Raw genomic sequence first — 17,046 nt, 5'->3', positions numbered from 1 at the left:
TGTGGCCGCTTATATGTATCTACGTGGCTGCTGCTGCTGCTGCTGCCGCTGCGTTAAAAGTAGCTCAAGTGGATTTCTATTTTCCTCCAACAACCGATTGTTTGTTTGCATTTCAAGTCTCTCGATTGCTGGCGCACAATATTGGAAAAGTGAAATTTTTCATTAACGCAGGGAATGAAACGAGCAACAGCAACAGCAGCAGACACGGTGTCACGTATCGCACAGATACATATTCAATTCCATTCATATTCTCCTTGATTTTGGTTTCAATTCAATCTCTGATTGTTGCCTTTTTACGTATTTGCCTTTCATCTGTGTTTATCTTGTTCTGATAATTGTTTGCTCCCTGCCCCACTCTCCCAACACTGCCCCCCCCTCAAATTGTGCAACTTACATTACCCGTTCGTTTGGGGCAGCTTCTGGATGTGGTTTTCCCATTGATGTGGCGGGGCTGCTGCTGGAGTTGACTTTAAATCCAAATCCGAATACCATTCTGAGGCAATCTTCAAGTGTTTTTCCATTTAAAGAGGCCTCTGCTTAGTGACCCAAATATTCCAGTGATTTATGCGAATTTTTCTATTAAAGTGGAGGAAAATCTATAAAATATACGATTTATATGGACTGCAGGGACCGATCAAGTAGATCCAAGTGTTTGTGGAGAGAGCACATTTGTTATTGAATAGAACGAAAATTTCCATCAGCAAGTGCCATTTTAGAAACCATTCTTAGGCTCTTTCAATGTCAATTTCCACCTTTTAAGTGCCAGGAAATACCAAATAACACGATTACCTGCCATCGGATACATTTCAATCATCTGCGGCACTTGTAGCCCTATACATACACGTACATTGTATCTATATCGCCATCGCCAAATCGCTAGCCGCCGAGTATCTGTCTGGCTGTCTAATCAGCCATTAATCGCGGGCAGGGCAGGGCAGGGCAGGGCATGTTCATGGACAGACCGGGCGGGAGGGCTATGCTATCAAATGTAACCACATCATCGACATCGGAGAGTCACTTCTAATAATGCGCAACGCGGCGAATAATTGCACGTACTGCAGCATTTTCCTTTGAAGTTCACCAAGCAGATATTTGTGCACAACTTTAAGATACATTTCAGCAGCGCTCCGGTCGGTCAGCTCGGCGCATAAATTGCCCTGACAAATGCGAGAGAGCTGGACAAACTAGTTGTGGTCGGATCTGTGGAGTCAGTTGTCGGATGAAGTTGCCGCTGGTGGCGGATCCCAAGTTAATTTCACTGTCCACTGCTGAGGGCCCATCCCCCTGCAGCCGTTCTGGTGTAGTTGCTGCTGCTGCTCTCAATGCGATCAATGTTCGATACGTGTGGAAATTGCTTTATAATTACCCAGAGACGGACGATGGTGCCGGACCAGGCCACGACAATCCCAAGAGGGAGACCTGCTTGTTACCGCCAACGAAAAGGAAATTCGCCTCTCGTGTGAATGGCGGCTGCAGAGAGAGAGAGAGGGAGAGAATTATACCTCAGGTTGAGTGAAAAGCCAGCAAGGCAGGGACATTCGAAAGAATCACGGCAATTTGCAATTGTACAGGTGGAAATTTATTTTGATGGCAAGTGCGATAATGCCAAGCCATTTTTTTCTTTCGCTCGCAACTGCGGGCAACCTATCCACATCCTGGCCTCAAATTTATTGGACCAGCAGATATACGTATGGCTGGACCTGTGGAGGGGCAGCAGGGCCATTGGCATTGATGACATTGCGGGCGGACTGCTCTTAAAGCCCCAAAAGTTTAAAGTTCGTTGCTCGTGCAAGTCAAAGGCACAGCACATGCAATGCCCTGCATGGATCTCCCTCTCTCTCTCTCTATGTCTGCCTCTCTCTGCCTCTAAGCCCCCAGCGATGGGCTCTGTCCGCGCGCTGTCAATGTGCTTGGGTTTGATTAATTACAGAAGCGCCGCATAGCAACGGAGCTGCAACAAGAGCTCCCATACTGAGCGAGGTTTGCATCTAGAGTACGAGTGTGGCAGGTTGGTTCAGAAGGATGCAGAATGCTTAAAAATGAGTTTAAATGAAAGAATTCCACCACATGCACTACTTATAGATAGGAATATAGTAAAAAGGTTGTGGAAAAATGAGTGATATTTAGAGGATAATGATCCATACTCGTATTCCCGAAATATTTGTAGTATTTTATTTTATCTATGGGTACATCGATCCATTATTTGTGTAGCAACCCCGGGACATTGCATGTCAGCATCTCCTATTCCATCTAGTGCTGCTAGTGCTCCCTCGCTGCGCCCCAGATGCTGCTAGCAGCCAACTAACCAATGTTGTTTACGCCATTTTACACCGCTTGACAAATAAACTAAGCCAGCACCAGCTCCAGCTTCAGCAGCAGCTTCGACTTCGGAGTCGACTCCAAGGTAAGCTGCATTGACATAATTAAATTAATTTACGTGGCAACAACTGGCGATGTCTAATTGGCAGCGGCAACATATGGCAGATACATGCATCTATATCTACACTCTTGATGCATAGATGGGAATGGCTTTTGCTTTGGCTTTGCCTGCCACTGCGGGTCTTGAGCCAAGCGATCGCGTATGTCTTTCTGGCCATATATCATTGCGGCACAATTAAAATGTCACTCTCTGTCGCTGCCAATGATGCCGCAGATTAGTTATGCAATTCTTTATTTTTTCCCTGCTGCAGGCTGTACCTTTTATTGTGACATTTGACCATTGAGTCTAAATATATATTTCATACGCACTGTGGTCGCTACAGCTGCCAAACCGGTAGAACACCCCTGCTGCCCAAGGGGCACGGCTCGGTCTGACCTAATTAATAAAATCAAAGACAAAGAGGAGTCCACTGTAGGGTGTCATGTTCTCAGCGCTGTGTAAGCTTGGAATGATTCTACTGCTGCTGCTGCTGCACTTTTTTGCGGATAGAAAAGTTTTCCCTTTTCCCTATTTTCAGCACACATTTCTCTCTGACATGTGGCCACAGCCCTCCCCGCTTCTGCTGCTGCTGTCAGTGACATTCCGGTTGAAGATGACTCACACAGTGCCACACGGTGCCACAGAATTTAATTTGCTCACCAAAAGTGTTAAATGTCTCTTAAGTGCGGCCAGCGGTAAGGGGTTAAACCTGTGCCATCTCTAAGGTGGTTTGCAATTTACAATTTTAAGGCGACTACGGCTGAGGATAGGTTGAATCCTTTGTGGGAATATTTGCTGTATGAAATGGTGCCAGAGAAGCATACTTCCATCCATATCCATTTTGTTTGGAATGAAAGCTCTCACTGAGCTCGAGTGCAATTTCCTCAAACCTCCGAAGAGAGCATCAGAATGTCGTCGGACGGAGTGATGTCAGCCAGTTGTGGCATTAGCCACTAGACATCGGAGTGGCATGGATCGCCAGCGATGGCTATTTTGGCCACAGGAAGAGTGGCTGTGGCCAGTGGCTGTGTGTGTGGATGGATGGATTACTCAGCGCGTGGCGGAGAAAGTGGCATAAAGTGATTAATGCTTGGACAGATACAACGAAAGGCTGCAATCACCTGTGCGAAGGTGCAGCAATGACCCAGTTAGGGGCCGACTTTCGAGTTAGTTTCGCTTTTAGATATCGTTTAAATCTGCTAACCGTTCCGAGGGCATTAGCATAAATCAGCCTCAGTTTCAGCTCCAACCTTGACACATCAAAAGCGCTTCGAGTGCTCGACGGCGGAGAGAACTAATTGAAAATGCCAACAGTCCAAAAAAAAGCAAACAAAAAAACAACATTGCAAATCAAAGCGAACACGCATGCAGTCAATCTAAGCCGACAGTCATGCAATGCATCTGTGTATCTGCGAGATACATAAATACATATTCCAAGTGCCGCGGCGACAGCTGCTTATTATAGATTCTTTTTGCCGATTATTGACTGCGGCCCCGAAACGCGAGAGAGATAGAGACCGAGCCGCGGCAACCTCATAAATCCGCCACCAGCAAGACTCTTGACACATTGCCGCGGCAATATCCAGATGAGATGCTGATCGTCATCTGCCGCCGACACTGTGACGACATGTGGGTGGCTTTTGACAGGCATTTTGACACTTGCGGCAGGGTTGTCAGCACATTGCGCTGCCTGCTGCTGGCTGATAACGGTGCATTACTCTTGGCCAGCTGCACTTTAATTGCCGCTGCCGCTGCCGCTACTCTTTCTGCTGCTGATGCAACTTTCTTGCCGGCTATCAAATGGTATATACGCTCCACTCCGCTCCCATGATCGACAATCGTTTGGCCAAATGACTGGCGCACGTTTAACACATCAGCCATCGACTGCAAAAACGATGGTAGATGAAAGTCTGCTCTCCAGGATCGTGGCACGTACGCATGACTACCCTGCCGGGCTAGCCAGCAAGCCAACGCCTGCCGCGGCCAAAAGTAATTACAAAACGTAGAAAGGCCTGCCAGAATGATAATGGCAGCAATAATAGAAAATACTCGCAGTTATGGCCATAACCGAAGACGAGGGAGGTAGCCTGCGACTGACTGGAAAAGAAAGCACTGCAGATGCTCGTTTGATTCTCATTTGAACCAACATTTGGTCGGCAGCAACATTGTAAGGCTTGAAAGCATTCGAAGATTATAGATTTCCGTACAGATTCGAAGTATAAAATACACCTTTATGCACAATATTATTTGCACTCTAGATGGCCATGGGATGCGGGACTCCTGCCACCAGCCAACCGAAGGAATGACTGAACTTTGGGCTGCACAGTTTGAAATGCATTTATCATTTCATTGTGGGAAACAGAAGTGCTCGTGCTCCAATGGCTGGATATGTAAATGGTGGCCCGCCGCTGGATACTTTTAAAATTTTCAGACTCCATGGCCTAGGAGTCGCGTTTAATTTTGTATATTAATTTGCCAGCTGGACCGAGGCCGGGCCACAGAAACTGGCTCTTGGATGCTTCTTCTGGTCTGTGAACCCCAACCGCTGCTGCCTTGACCTGAATAGACCACCATTCAGGGGGAAGAGGAGGCATGCTCCCCGGGGCAATTAAAGATCCCCCGTTTCACTTTCAGCACAATCATAACTTTGGCGGAATGCAGACTTCTAGCTCTGACAGATGCTCCACATGCGGCCCACCCACATGAAGCCGAATTGCTGACCCTTCTCATCTGCCCCGTGCCCCCGTGCCCGATTCGCCTCTGATCGCTCGCTTCAAGGTCTGGCTTCCTCTCCTGCCCAGACAGACCGACAGATCGTTCCAATTCGAATAACTCAAAAGTTTAGCCTCTCTACAACTTCTTTATTGGAGGCATCGTATTGTAGCTTAACGCTTTTGTTCACATATCGTTTTGTATCTGGCATGCCCTGCCAAAGGGTATTATAAGTGGGCTGCAAGGTCTGTTCCGGTAGAAGAGGAAACACCAGACATTTTTATCCAAATTTTGTTGTTGGTAAAAGTATTCTAAGAGTATTCCAAGTTGTTTTATAAAGTTTTTTGGGCTTCATCTTTCGTCTTTTTTTCTGGTTTGGGCTCCCCGAGAGCGCTCTTAAGTAATTTATTGTGTATCGGAAATTTTGAATTTGCATGCAAAAGCCATAATTCTTAATTTACTCATTCCTCAGCTTTTATTATGAATGCCTTCGCATTGCCTTTGACTTTGACTTCGTCTGTGGCTGGGGTTGTGGCTGCGGCTGGCTGCTGCGTGTGACCGCAAGACAGCCCCCCAATTAACTGCCGGCAATGGCAATGGGCATGGGAATGGGGCAGCTGCAGCTGCGTGCAACGCGGCAGGCAGCTTCGTCGGGAGGCAGCTTTTAGCTACGCCTCAGCTTTATGGGTCTTTGGCTCTTTTGTGCAGAGATACAGAGAGAGAGAGAGAGAGAACACTTTCCGTTTCCTTTGGTCGGGCAATAAAATCAAATTCTCACTAATTGCTATGATCAGACACAGTTATAAATCTGTGAGTGCTGCTGCGGCTGCTCAAATTTAAATGATGATCGTCTGTGAGAAGACCATAAGGCCATAAGAATCAGCAAAAGAGAGAAAGGCTGGCCTTTTTGGCAGTTCATTCAGCCATCGGCAAACGGGGCAAGCAATCATGGGGCAATTTAAACAAATGCAACTCATTTTACTGCAATTTACAGCAAGTACAAGTACAAGTTAAAGATAGTTAAAGATCTCTCTCTCCCGATTTGCATTCGAAACGACTCTTAATTGAACTTTGCCAATTGGCAGGCGGTGTTCGGTCAATCGGTCGATTGGCCGGCAACAAATCAAATGCTCACCCACAGTAAATCAACTTAATTAAACCACGTGTTTAACATTCAAATGAAACACCATTAGCGTATCGTTAGAAACAATTTGCAATAGCACAAATGTCAAATAAAATATCGAAAAATCATTGATTGCCAATCAGATAGCCGGAGTGCTACGAGTGGTGGGGGGCACGGGGGCCAATGTTTGACATTAGAAACTGTCACTTTTATGAAAGCCAAAGTGAATTTATGCTCCAGCATTATCTGCTCGATTTGAATATGAATCTGTTGTCTGTTTTGGGATACCTATTTGTAGCCCGATGCCAATAACATGATAAATGCTTGTACGTAATTTGTTACCTCATCGCGCCAGTCGGCGGTCGGCGGTCAGCAGTCCAAAAAATATTTTATGCTAATTAAAACAAAACTAGATGTCGATATTGTTTAATTGAGCAAAAGCCAAAGCGGCAGCACAACCAGGCATCATTCAGCCGAGTCAATGGACACGAAGACGGCACTGCGATGAGACTAAGATTGTAATTAGCATATTATGAGAATCAACACAAATGCTCAGGTCGGTGGGGACGGGACGGGACAGACACGGACCCCCAAAAGATCTAGCTGTGGAGATAAGGCTGCAAATTTATGATAGGACAGCAAAAGCGATACCAAATGGCAATACCAACACACAATTAAATTATGGGAAAAGAATGATGGCCCCTACTGACAGCACAACGAACGCGGGATGCCCTAGGAAAGTGATGCGAGATCTAGATATATCAAAGACTGATCCAAAGAAGGTTATATATCTTTCTCGCTTCATCTTCCCAAGAGTTTATCTTCGTACAAGGCCCTCCTTGAACCCGTATACCCTTTAGAGTGTACCCTAGCCGCTCAGAGGCGGAGAATCGCATGAATTTCGTTTTCGATTGCCGCGTATCCATAAATTACGTGAAGCAAGTCAATGAAATGCCATAAAAATGCAGGAATCGGAGTCGTTGTCGTTGTCGGTGATGTCTGATTTGATCTCCTCTCGTGTGTCTTTGGCCCAGTGCGCCTGGGAGACAAAACGCAAATTGTTTTATCAAGAAATTATGGGAAAATGCTAATAAGCCAAATATATTTGGCATACAAATTAATAAACAGCGGCATAAATGAATGGGCGAATGGGAAATGTGTCTCCCAGTCGCACACTGATTAAATTTCACACCCAAATGGGCGTTGGGAGCGGGCAGAGTAAACACGGCTTGTCCAAAAATCTTCTTTTTCAATTTGGCGGTGCTGGCCTTTGATTAATGCCGCAAGGAATGGCGAAGAATTTCCCTCCCCCCGCCCTCGTTTTGCAGCACGATGTTTTTTTTCGTCGACATATGTACAAAAAACAGATGTATGCAAAAAGAAACCCTAACCGATTCTGCATTTTCGGTTTCCCCCCCACTAATTAAGACATCAAAAAGAGACGGCCGCAGGGCGCTCCCTTTCGCAGAGAAATCCGTCAAGAGATCACGTTTTCCATGTCTTCACAGAAAACAAAAAAAAACAGAAACAATGCCCCTCAGTTAACAGTAGTTTTCGGTTAATTAATTTCTAAATAAAAAACAAAAAAGAAAAATAAAATTTTAAACCCTACAAATCATGGTTTAATGTGCCCCCAAACGACCAGGCACAAGCCCCAAGATAATGACGTCTTGGCCATAATTAAATTGTCAGTTCCCAAACATGATTTTGAATATTTGTATTCTTTTGTATCTTAGAGCCAGCCGAAACAGTTAACAGTTAATGCGAATCATTGTCATTGACGGATCGGCCAAGAAAGTTTAAGAAGGAACCCACGATATAGCATAGCAGCTTCTGCTTCCAATCAAGGGGCACTTCCTACTTTCTGGTGCCGTTGGATTGTGGTCTTTGATTTGCGTTCGTTTCATATCAATGCTTTTAGGAAATTTGTTTTAATCTTATTGAGGCTCTCAGCCGAGACTCATCCATCTAGCAGTTAGATCCTCAGCACCATCACCATCTCTCCTTCCTCGAAATGGGCTCTCCAATCTGCCAATTAAGCTCCGCAAACAGCACTCCGCCTGTAGGGTACTTAAGAGTCAACTAACCGATCATCTGGCATCATAATTAGCCAAATCTCGAGGCAGTAATGGATAGCGCCAAGTCGACAACATACGTTTTATTGGCTGGCAGCGGACGAGGGGGCTCTGGAGCTCTCAGTCTAAGACCGGGCTCTGTTCTGGCCATGCTTTTGCCATTTGTTTTTATTGCTTATCAGCAATTGCTGCCTCCGCACTGGCTGCAGCCGCGACGACTCTGCTGGCTTCCTCTACGTCCTCTGCTAACAAAGCGTAACATTGTCGCCGTCGTCGCCGTTGTCGTCGCCAGCAACATGGGCCTCGGATCTGGGGTCTGCGGTCTGGGGGATTGGAACGCGCGATGCGTCAGTTCGTTAGTCGTTCCCCCAAAACAACAACAAGAAAGGCAGCCATAATTTGGGAGTCGCAGCATTAGATACCCTTACAGCCTGTTGAGTTTTCCAACACTGAAACACTCAGAAACAACTGGAATAGTCAAAAAAATTTACCCATATTTTTTAAATTTTATATTTGGGATTTAAATACAATCATAGTTATATTTAACAGAATTTGATTCCAAAAATTATTTTTAATAAGGTCAATTTTCTACTAATCTAATATAAAAAAATATATATTATATTCATACTGTAGGAAAAATATTCAAATAAATAATTCACATATGAATTATTTAATGTTTTATTTTAATTTTAAATTTATTTTATATTTATATTTTATTTTATTTATTTTAATTTCAAAATGTAAATGTAACGGTAGTTTTTTGGTACAACTTCCAATCTCATTGGAAATCGATTTGTATAAACTTTTAAATTAAATTAAATCTACATTCATATGTGTAACTCAAACATTCGTTTCCTTTGCTGCGCTGCAATAACATAGCTCAACTGATAATACCCTTTGGAAGTGTACCACAAACAGAGACTGACACTCGCATGGAGCGCCAGAGTCGTTGTCAGAGTCAGAGTCAGAGTCATACCCAGACCCAGAGCTAGAGACCCCAGCCGAGAGAGCTACGAGAGCCACAAGAGCTACGTCATGTTTGTATGATTATGCCCGGAAGCACTAATTACCTTATTTACACTTTTATAACTTGGCGAGCGTTGCGCATGCGCGGATGCCGATGGATGTGGATGTGGTTGTGGATGGCGATGGCGATCGGAGAGCGGAGATCGCTCGAAACAGTTGTTTATGGCTTGTGGAAGCTGCTGCTGCTGCGGCTGCTGATCTTGCCACATACACACTCACTCACCAGCTGTTATTCCTGCACCTATCAATGTATCTATCTATGTATCTAGCGGATGTTAGCTGAAAAACAAAAATAAAACCAAAAAAGTGAAAATTTGCCAACGAATATTCAAAGTACCGCGTTAAAGTACAGCGGAGAGACCTCGAAAACGAAAATCGTAATCAAGTCCTGCAGTTATAGAGCAAATAATCAATTGCCCGCCCTGCCACAAGTGGTTCCGCGGTTCGGTGGCTCGGTGGCTGCCTCCAGGCACAAGCCACTCACTCGACTCGCTGATAAAGCCGTTTTTTCTTGGCTTTTTTTTTTGGGTGCAGCAACTTGGCTGCAAGACACTGAGCTCTGAGCTGTGCTACCGATTGCCAGTGATTAAGCCATGAATCAGCTTGCCTAGCAACGTGTAATGGCTCGATTCAGACTTTTTTCTCTGTTTTTTGGTGGGCGTGAGCCTGGCAGCTAAAGGCTGCTTTTCAGGCGAGTGATTGTCATGCTATGGTAAAAATCAATTTTCCAGCCAGTTTTCCATCTGTGCGCTCAAGAGAGGCATTTTCTATACATTTTCAGCGAAAGCTGGCATGTCCCCTGTGTCCCCTGTGTGCGAGGGAAGATGGAGCACCATTCGGAACCGATTTTGAATCAATTTCTTTGGACAGGTACTAAAATTCACCTCAATTGATGGCAAAACTTCTAATAGAGAAACTACAATCAAATGTTGGCGAAATTGAAAGGTAAGTCTGTTGGTTGGACACCACTGAGAGGCTTCCTGCCGATGCCAAGAAGCAGGTGCAGCCCCATCAACGTTTTAAGTACATTTTTGCGGACAGAAAGCATTCACAAAGTATTAAAATATACTTCAATGGATTGCATAGACATCTAATAGAAAGACCACAACCGAGACTTGTACAAATTGAAAGGGAAATCTGCCTGAGGCCCACTCCAGATCCACCTCGTATTGAGAGAGTCAGGTGCATTCCGTTTCATTCCTGTGCGTCCCCTTGGCTGCGGTCGGGCTGCTGCTTTTTGGCTTTTTGGAGACTTTTCAGTTATTAGCAATGCCTAACGAATGCCAATTTTCTTGTTTCGGTTTTGGTTTCGGTTTCTGTTTCTGTCTTTCCTGCTGTTTGCACATAAAATCATTTTTACCACAAAAGCACGGAAGTGCCTTTGAGGGATTCGAATGCAATTTGGGGCAACAGCCACAGCACCACCACCAGCAGTCCATTCGAAAATCCGTTCTAAATTTTGCAAGAATACTTTTATTGTGTTTGCTCTTTCGACAGGGTCAACAAGTTAATCACATTGTGTGGCATGAATATAATAGAATTCTTATTTTCCTGTTTTCTGTGGCTTTGGCTTTGGCTTTGGCTCTGGCTTTGGCTGCTGCGCACGCGTTTGAGCCAACAACGGACTGGGGGACTGGTCTCAGTGGCACGGAAATTGACGTTTAAAGCGGGACCCAGCTGTCTGGCCTTTTTTGGCCAAGAAGTAAGTACGCTTTAGCCTTTGGCGTTCAAATTGGCAAATTAAGTCATACGCCTGCCTGGCTGCTGCGGCCGCCTTGCGACTGCATTTGGCTGCTCAACGTTATTCATTATTTTGCAATAATTATTGATTTATTGTCTTGTTTGCTGTCCCATTGGGACTGGCCGGAAAGCAGAATCAAAGCGCCGACAAAACCATTATCGCATGCATGCAAAATTCTAGAGTTCCCATGCCCTAAAGATCATTAGTAAACGTGGCTAATGATGGGCATGGGCAGGGCATGGACCATGGGCTGGCCGGCTAGTTGATTGGTAATTGGAAAGGCAAAGGCACGCACATTAGGGCGTGGCCCATTTCTACAGCTAGAAAGTAAGGCAGTTAAGTGGAAGGGCTGTGCCTTTCCCTTTTGGCGTGCTCAACGCATTAATATTTCACGCCTCCCAATCGAGCGACCCCAAACTAGCGCGGAAAATCCAATAACTACCCGAAAAGTGGCCGCTGATCGAAAGGTGAATGCCTCACAAGATCACCATACGGGTATGCATGGCTTAATGGCTTCATTGGATTTCGCGCACACATCGCAGCAGCAACTGTCGTTAATCGCCATACGAGTACTCTCCATAATTTCAATTTGCATATCCGATCTGAGCCCCACCTGCTGAGGCCGGTAGAACGAGTTTTTCTCCATTTTCCTAAGCTGCCCACCAAAAAATGAAATGAAATTGCAAAATATATTTTTAACGCCTTATTATAGAAAATGTGCTACAGATTTGTTGAGGCCAGTGTCGGCTGGAAAACAATTTCCATTTCCTGACAGCCCTAGCCCCAGCCCCAGCTCCAGCTCCAGCTCCAGTGTGCACCTCCTCGGATCACCTCCTGGCAGCCAACGGACAATTGTTGGCCGCTCGCTGCGCTTTCTTGGGGCATGGCAGAGAGCCCACTTATCTAATTGCGATTCCGGGAACTGGTTTTCCTTGATACATTTTTCTCAACTCATTAGAACTCAATCATAACTCGCGAGACACGGGACTCGTTCCAGCTCTTCAGCTTTTGCTGTTCCTCCGTCCGTCCGTCCCTCCATCCGTCCGTGCAATAGGCAAATCGTTGCTACATATTTTTCCAGCCGACGCGCGCAATTGTTGCCGTGAGCAATTTCTGGTCAAGAAAACGAGGCAGCAGATACGAGTAGGAGAGAGTTTGGGAATGCAACGAATGATTAGTACCCCTTAAAGCCGACTTCTCACACAGAGAAAAGCCCTTATAATGCTCGATTTCTATATAATCTTAGTTTTCTCGGATTTCGACTCTACTTTTTGCCTGTAACCACATCTCCTTATAATAAATACACCCCTCGTACACTCGCCGAGCAATGGGTAGCAGAAAAGAGCCAGAACACGCCGGACGTGTTCCATAAACAACACTTTGATTACGACAACGCGGGCGCACAAACGCAAATCGATGTTTTCATATGGAAATTGAATCAAAGTCAAGTCAAGTCGGGGCCCGGCCCGGCCAGACCGGACCAAAGCCAGAGACCGAGACCAGTCCCCCAATACGTTGAGAGTACCCTGAATATGGAGCACACCAGCATCAGCAGCAGCAACATGTGTAGCTGTTGTGGCTGCGCCCAGGCCTACAATTGAAGCTCTGGCACCATGGCTTGGAGCCAGAGTCCAATTGGCCTTGATGTGAGCCGAGAGCCAGGCCATGGCGTCAGCGCTTTTGTGGCCAGTAGCCAAGAAAGAGAGCACTGAGAGGGCTGGGCACTGGTCTCCAAGTCTTTTGTGGTTTTCGCTATGATTATTAATCAATTCTTTCATATCATTTCGCTTGAATTGAATTCTTTTTACGTATCGTTTAAAGCTATAGGCTGCTGTCTGTCTGTCAGTCTGTCTGGCTGCCTTTTTTTCACTCTAATTAATTCAACAAAAGTTTTCTGGGCCGTCCATTGTGGCGGGGTTTTCCGCTTACAGTCGCGGCTCCCGTTGTCCGCCGTTGTTGCCGCCGATTTTGCTGCTGCTGTGAAAGGTAGGCAACGGCAGCATTCATCATTCGGATGTTTATGTTTATTAAAATCCATTTAATTACTTTGCCCGTGGACACACGCACACGAGAGCCACAGCAATTGTAAAGCCATTCAAATCGAATATTAAATGCAGAAAAAAAACGAAAAATTATAACAATAATTATTTATTAATGGAAAATTGTATGGCGATTGGAAGCTGGAAAAGGGCAATCGATTTGAATGCGGGATTGTGACCTCAAAAAATCATTATTACACAGTGAATGGTTTTAGAATTGCACAGATACAGATACAGACACAATTACAGACTCCGCAGATAAATGTGGTCAAGAAAGTAATTAAAAACCTTGCAGATACAAGTTGCATGCAAATAGAGCACTTCTCCCCTCGTGGATGGGACACACACACAGGAAACCCTTGCCACATCTCTTCTGTAGAGCAGGTGTCGAAATTGACAGATGAACAAAATGCTCGCTGTCCCCTCACCGCGCGAAAACCGGAACTGGCCGACTGTAATTGCCAAGGGGCGTGGCTAGTTGTGTATAAGAAATTACCCCAGAAGCGGACACAGCCTGAAACCCAATCCGGACTCGAATCTGCGTCTGAGCCTGAGTTCAATTTAAATTTTAATCGCATGCCTAATAGACAAACCCGGAGTAAATGTCAGAATAAAGAGACTAAGAGCCGACTTAAATCATGCCAACATTTACAAAGTACTTTGCAAAGGCCTCCACATAGATACACACACACACACACAACAGGCACCGGGGGATGTGTGAGAGTCACGGACACGTCGTCAGATATGAAGATGCGGCCATGGTGGACGATGGCCCAAGACAAACTTCCGATCACGTTGTAAGTCAGCGGCGAAATTGCTAAAGACTGCGTCCTACCCATAGCCAAGGTAAGGCTTTCAGAAAAAGGGTCTAAACCAGAGAGGGACACAGAGAGAGAGAGAGAAAAAGTTAATGGAGGCAAATGCATCAAAATGGTTAATTGGATCTGGAACAGCAAATGACGAACACTTTTAGTGTTTATGGCAGTAGCCCCAGCCCCAGCCCAAGCCCAGTACAGGCCCATGGCCATGGTCCAGAGCCCAGATCCAGGGCCAAGACCCAGCAAAAGATTGCGGCAGATAGGCAAGTGTGTACGTGGCTTTGATGCGGTGCTGATGGCGTTGAGAGCTGCACACACACACACACAGAGAGGGCAGAGAGAGGAGAGATGAGATGAGGACGATGCGATGCATGCAGCATATAGCAAACAGCTCAAGTGGCAAGCGTGTTGTACACGACACGCATTAGCGTGAATGAAGTAGTTCTTGCTGTTGCTCTTGCTGTTGTAGTAGTACTTGCCTTTGCCATTTTTTAATCGAATCCAATGCGTGGAGAGACGAGCACAGGCCCCCATCTTCATCCACATCCACATCCCAGACAAATGTGCAGGAAAATTAATGGCAAACTTTGCAGTAATTTCCATTAAAGTGGGCACAGCTCCAAAATCCACTTGTTGCCTCTACTAGTAAGGCGAGGCTGGCCAAAAGGCTGGCAACTTCCGTGTTCCATGCTCCAAAGCCAGACACTCGGATCGGTAAAATGGTAATGGAGCAATATGATGATGGTCTCCACGAGCTGTCTAATGGCCAGAATATGATGGTTTTTACTGTAAGATTATATTACTGCGGCCTGTGTGCTCATTGTGTGGTAAAAGGGGTATCAAATCCCAGCCTTTTGCTTGAACTGTTGAATCCTCCCATTCAGATTGGAGACTTCTGTTTATAGAACCCAAACATTCATCATCTACCAGATCGCCTTGGCAACAGCGACTGTTACGCGAATATATTGATTACTCCCTCAATTTCCAGCAACTTTCAACAGTCGCAAAGGAAATACCAAGTCTGCAACATGGATATGGACAGTAAGTGGCTGACATTTTGTAGAATTACAATTTATAAAACGTTTCCGTAGTGAACAATGATTTGGAGAAGCGGATTTCGGATGCCTTCTGTGTGTTTGACCATCACGGCGACAAGTTCATAGATGTACGCGAGGTGGGGACGGTTCTCCGGCTGCTGGGCTGTGTGCCCACCGAGGAGGAGGTCAATGAGGTCATCTCGGCCACCGAGTCGGAGGAGACCAGCGGTGAGGTGCATTTGACCAAATTTCTGCCACATGTCTCGCAGTTGCTAATGGAACGCAAGTGAGTGGCATGTCCTTCCTGCCACCAGAAGTAAATCAGATATAGGTGTCCCATTTACTTGCAGAATGGAGCCTGCACCGCCGGAGAAAATCCTGCAGGCCTTCAAGATCCTGGATCCCGAGAACAAGGGCTATCTCACCAAGGAGACCTTCGGCAAGCTGATGATGGAGGAGGGTGAACCGTTCACCCAAGAGGAAATGGACGAAATGTGGCCGGTGGCCATCGATCCCATTAGCGGGCACATACCCTACGAGTTCTACTTGAATCAGCTAATGGTATGGCGGGGGTTTCCCCCTCAAAGTGGAGAAAACATTCTATCTTATATCCTTGCTCTTCTTAGGTTTATCTGTGAATCCTTCTAATGGCAGGATTACTCTGGGAAAGTCTATATAAATGCAAATAAAACGCCGCTAACACTGTATTTGGCTGAATGATTATTTCACTAAGGAAATCTCTAAGGCTGGTGATGCTGGTGCTTCTCCGGTTTCCACTTTTCACTGCCTTTACAGCCTTCCCCGCTGGCCTCTTGGCCACTTTGGCTTTGCATTAGCATCACACACACACATCGCCATCCATGGAGAGAAGGAGGACAGAAGGAGTGGCATGGCTAACTAACCAACCTAGGCAAATGCGTTTCAAAGTGGCAAACATAAGTCTACACTCCTGTTGGGTCCGGGTCTGGGCCCAGGACACTCGCTCTCTCTCTCTCCATCTGGCTAATGCTGGCTTTGCAACAGAGATGCTGCTGTGCTGCATCGTTCTACATGGGGCGGAACGCGCCAAAGTGGGTTGCGCATCATTAGCACAACTAATGGATGTACACTTTTCTTCGCCAGCCCGTACCGGCCAGCCCCAGTCGTGGAGTCGTCCAGTCCTGGCTCTAAATTGCAGCTGGAGAGGCAACAAAATTTAAATAAATTAAAATACCTCTCGAACTCTATTTGCTAGGGATCGCTCGGTCGCCGTCTCTCTCTCTCTCTCTCTCTCTCTCTCTCTCTGTCTTGCGGTCGGCGTCGGAGTCGTGTTCTCGCTTCCGTATTTATTAAATTCTAAATACACGCTGATGGATGCACTTAACTGCTTCTTATGGATTAAAATATTTCATGTAATACTCCCTGCCATTCCCATTGCCATTCGGATTCGCTTTCGCATTCGTGCGGCTGCCATCTGCACGTTCTGGCGCTTTGGCCAATTTGAGTGATTGCATTGCGCGCATTTAAATGGATGCCTGTTCATGAGGACGTTCCGAGATCTCTACGGATCCGAATCCTCTCTCTGTGCCCTCTCTGTGTCTCATTCTAAACAAGTTCTACGTGAGTTTTTGCCTGTGACTCAAATGCAGCGCCTAATGGACTTTTAATCTTTACAACTTGTAAAAAAGTTTCAACCGCCGCCAAAAGAACTTGATTGCACACAAATCGTCAGAGGCCATAAAGCAAATCTTGAACCATTTCGGAATGATATTCCTCAAAGGGCCCTGGGCTCTCTGAATTGGATTTGGGCAAGACCTGACCTGACCTAAACTGACTTTTGCTTTATGAACTGCCAAAAGAGTCGCCCCACAATGTGGGTTAAGTGTCCTCCCGCAAAGTCTAAGAGTCTGAGTGTCTGACAGTCGATGGCGGAGGTCGTAAAAAATGCAAAATGCCGAACAAATTGTCAAAGTTTGCTCCACACAATTTCCGGAGAAGTGCTCCCCGCCTCGGAGGCTGATGCTGAGATGAAGACGGAGACGGAGACGGAGCCTGAGACTGATGATGATTTACGCTC

The 17,046-nt window shown here is 45.9% G+C and overlaps 1 protein-coding gene across 1 annotated transcript; it reads left to right on the top strand.

Annotated features, from left to right (window-relative positions):
* The first annotated feature begins 14,981 nt into the window (after positions 1-14,981).
* On the top strand, positions 14,982-15,679 carry LOC6589951 (dynein regulatory complex protein 8). The gene is made up of 4 exons (XM_002016653.2): positions 14,982-14,994; positions 15,045-15,276; positions 15,341-15,551; positions 15,617-15,679. Exons 1-4 carry the CDS (start codon positions 14,982-14,984, stop codon positions 15,626-15,628), a joined length of 468 nt encoding a protein of 155 aa, XP_002016689.1. The 3' UTR covers positions 15,629-15,679.
* The last annotated feature ends 1,367 nt before the right edge of the window (positions 15,680-17,046 follow it).

This window comes from Drosophila persimilis, unplaced genomic scaffold, assembly GCF_003286085.1.
Source record: "Drosophila persimilis strain 14011-0111.01,24,50 unplaced genomic scaffold, DperRS2 tig00000002-arrow-pilon, whole genome shotgun sequence".
Classification (NCBI taxonomy): domain Eukaryota; kingdom Metazoa; phylum Arthropoda; class Insecta; order Diptera; family Drosophilidae; genus Drosophila; species Drosophila persimilis.
The sequence above is the reverse complement of the archived record's forward strand: the minus strand, read 5'-3'. Positions and strand labels throughout refer to the sequence as shown.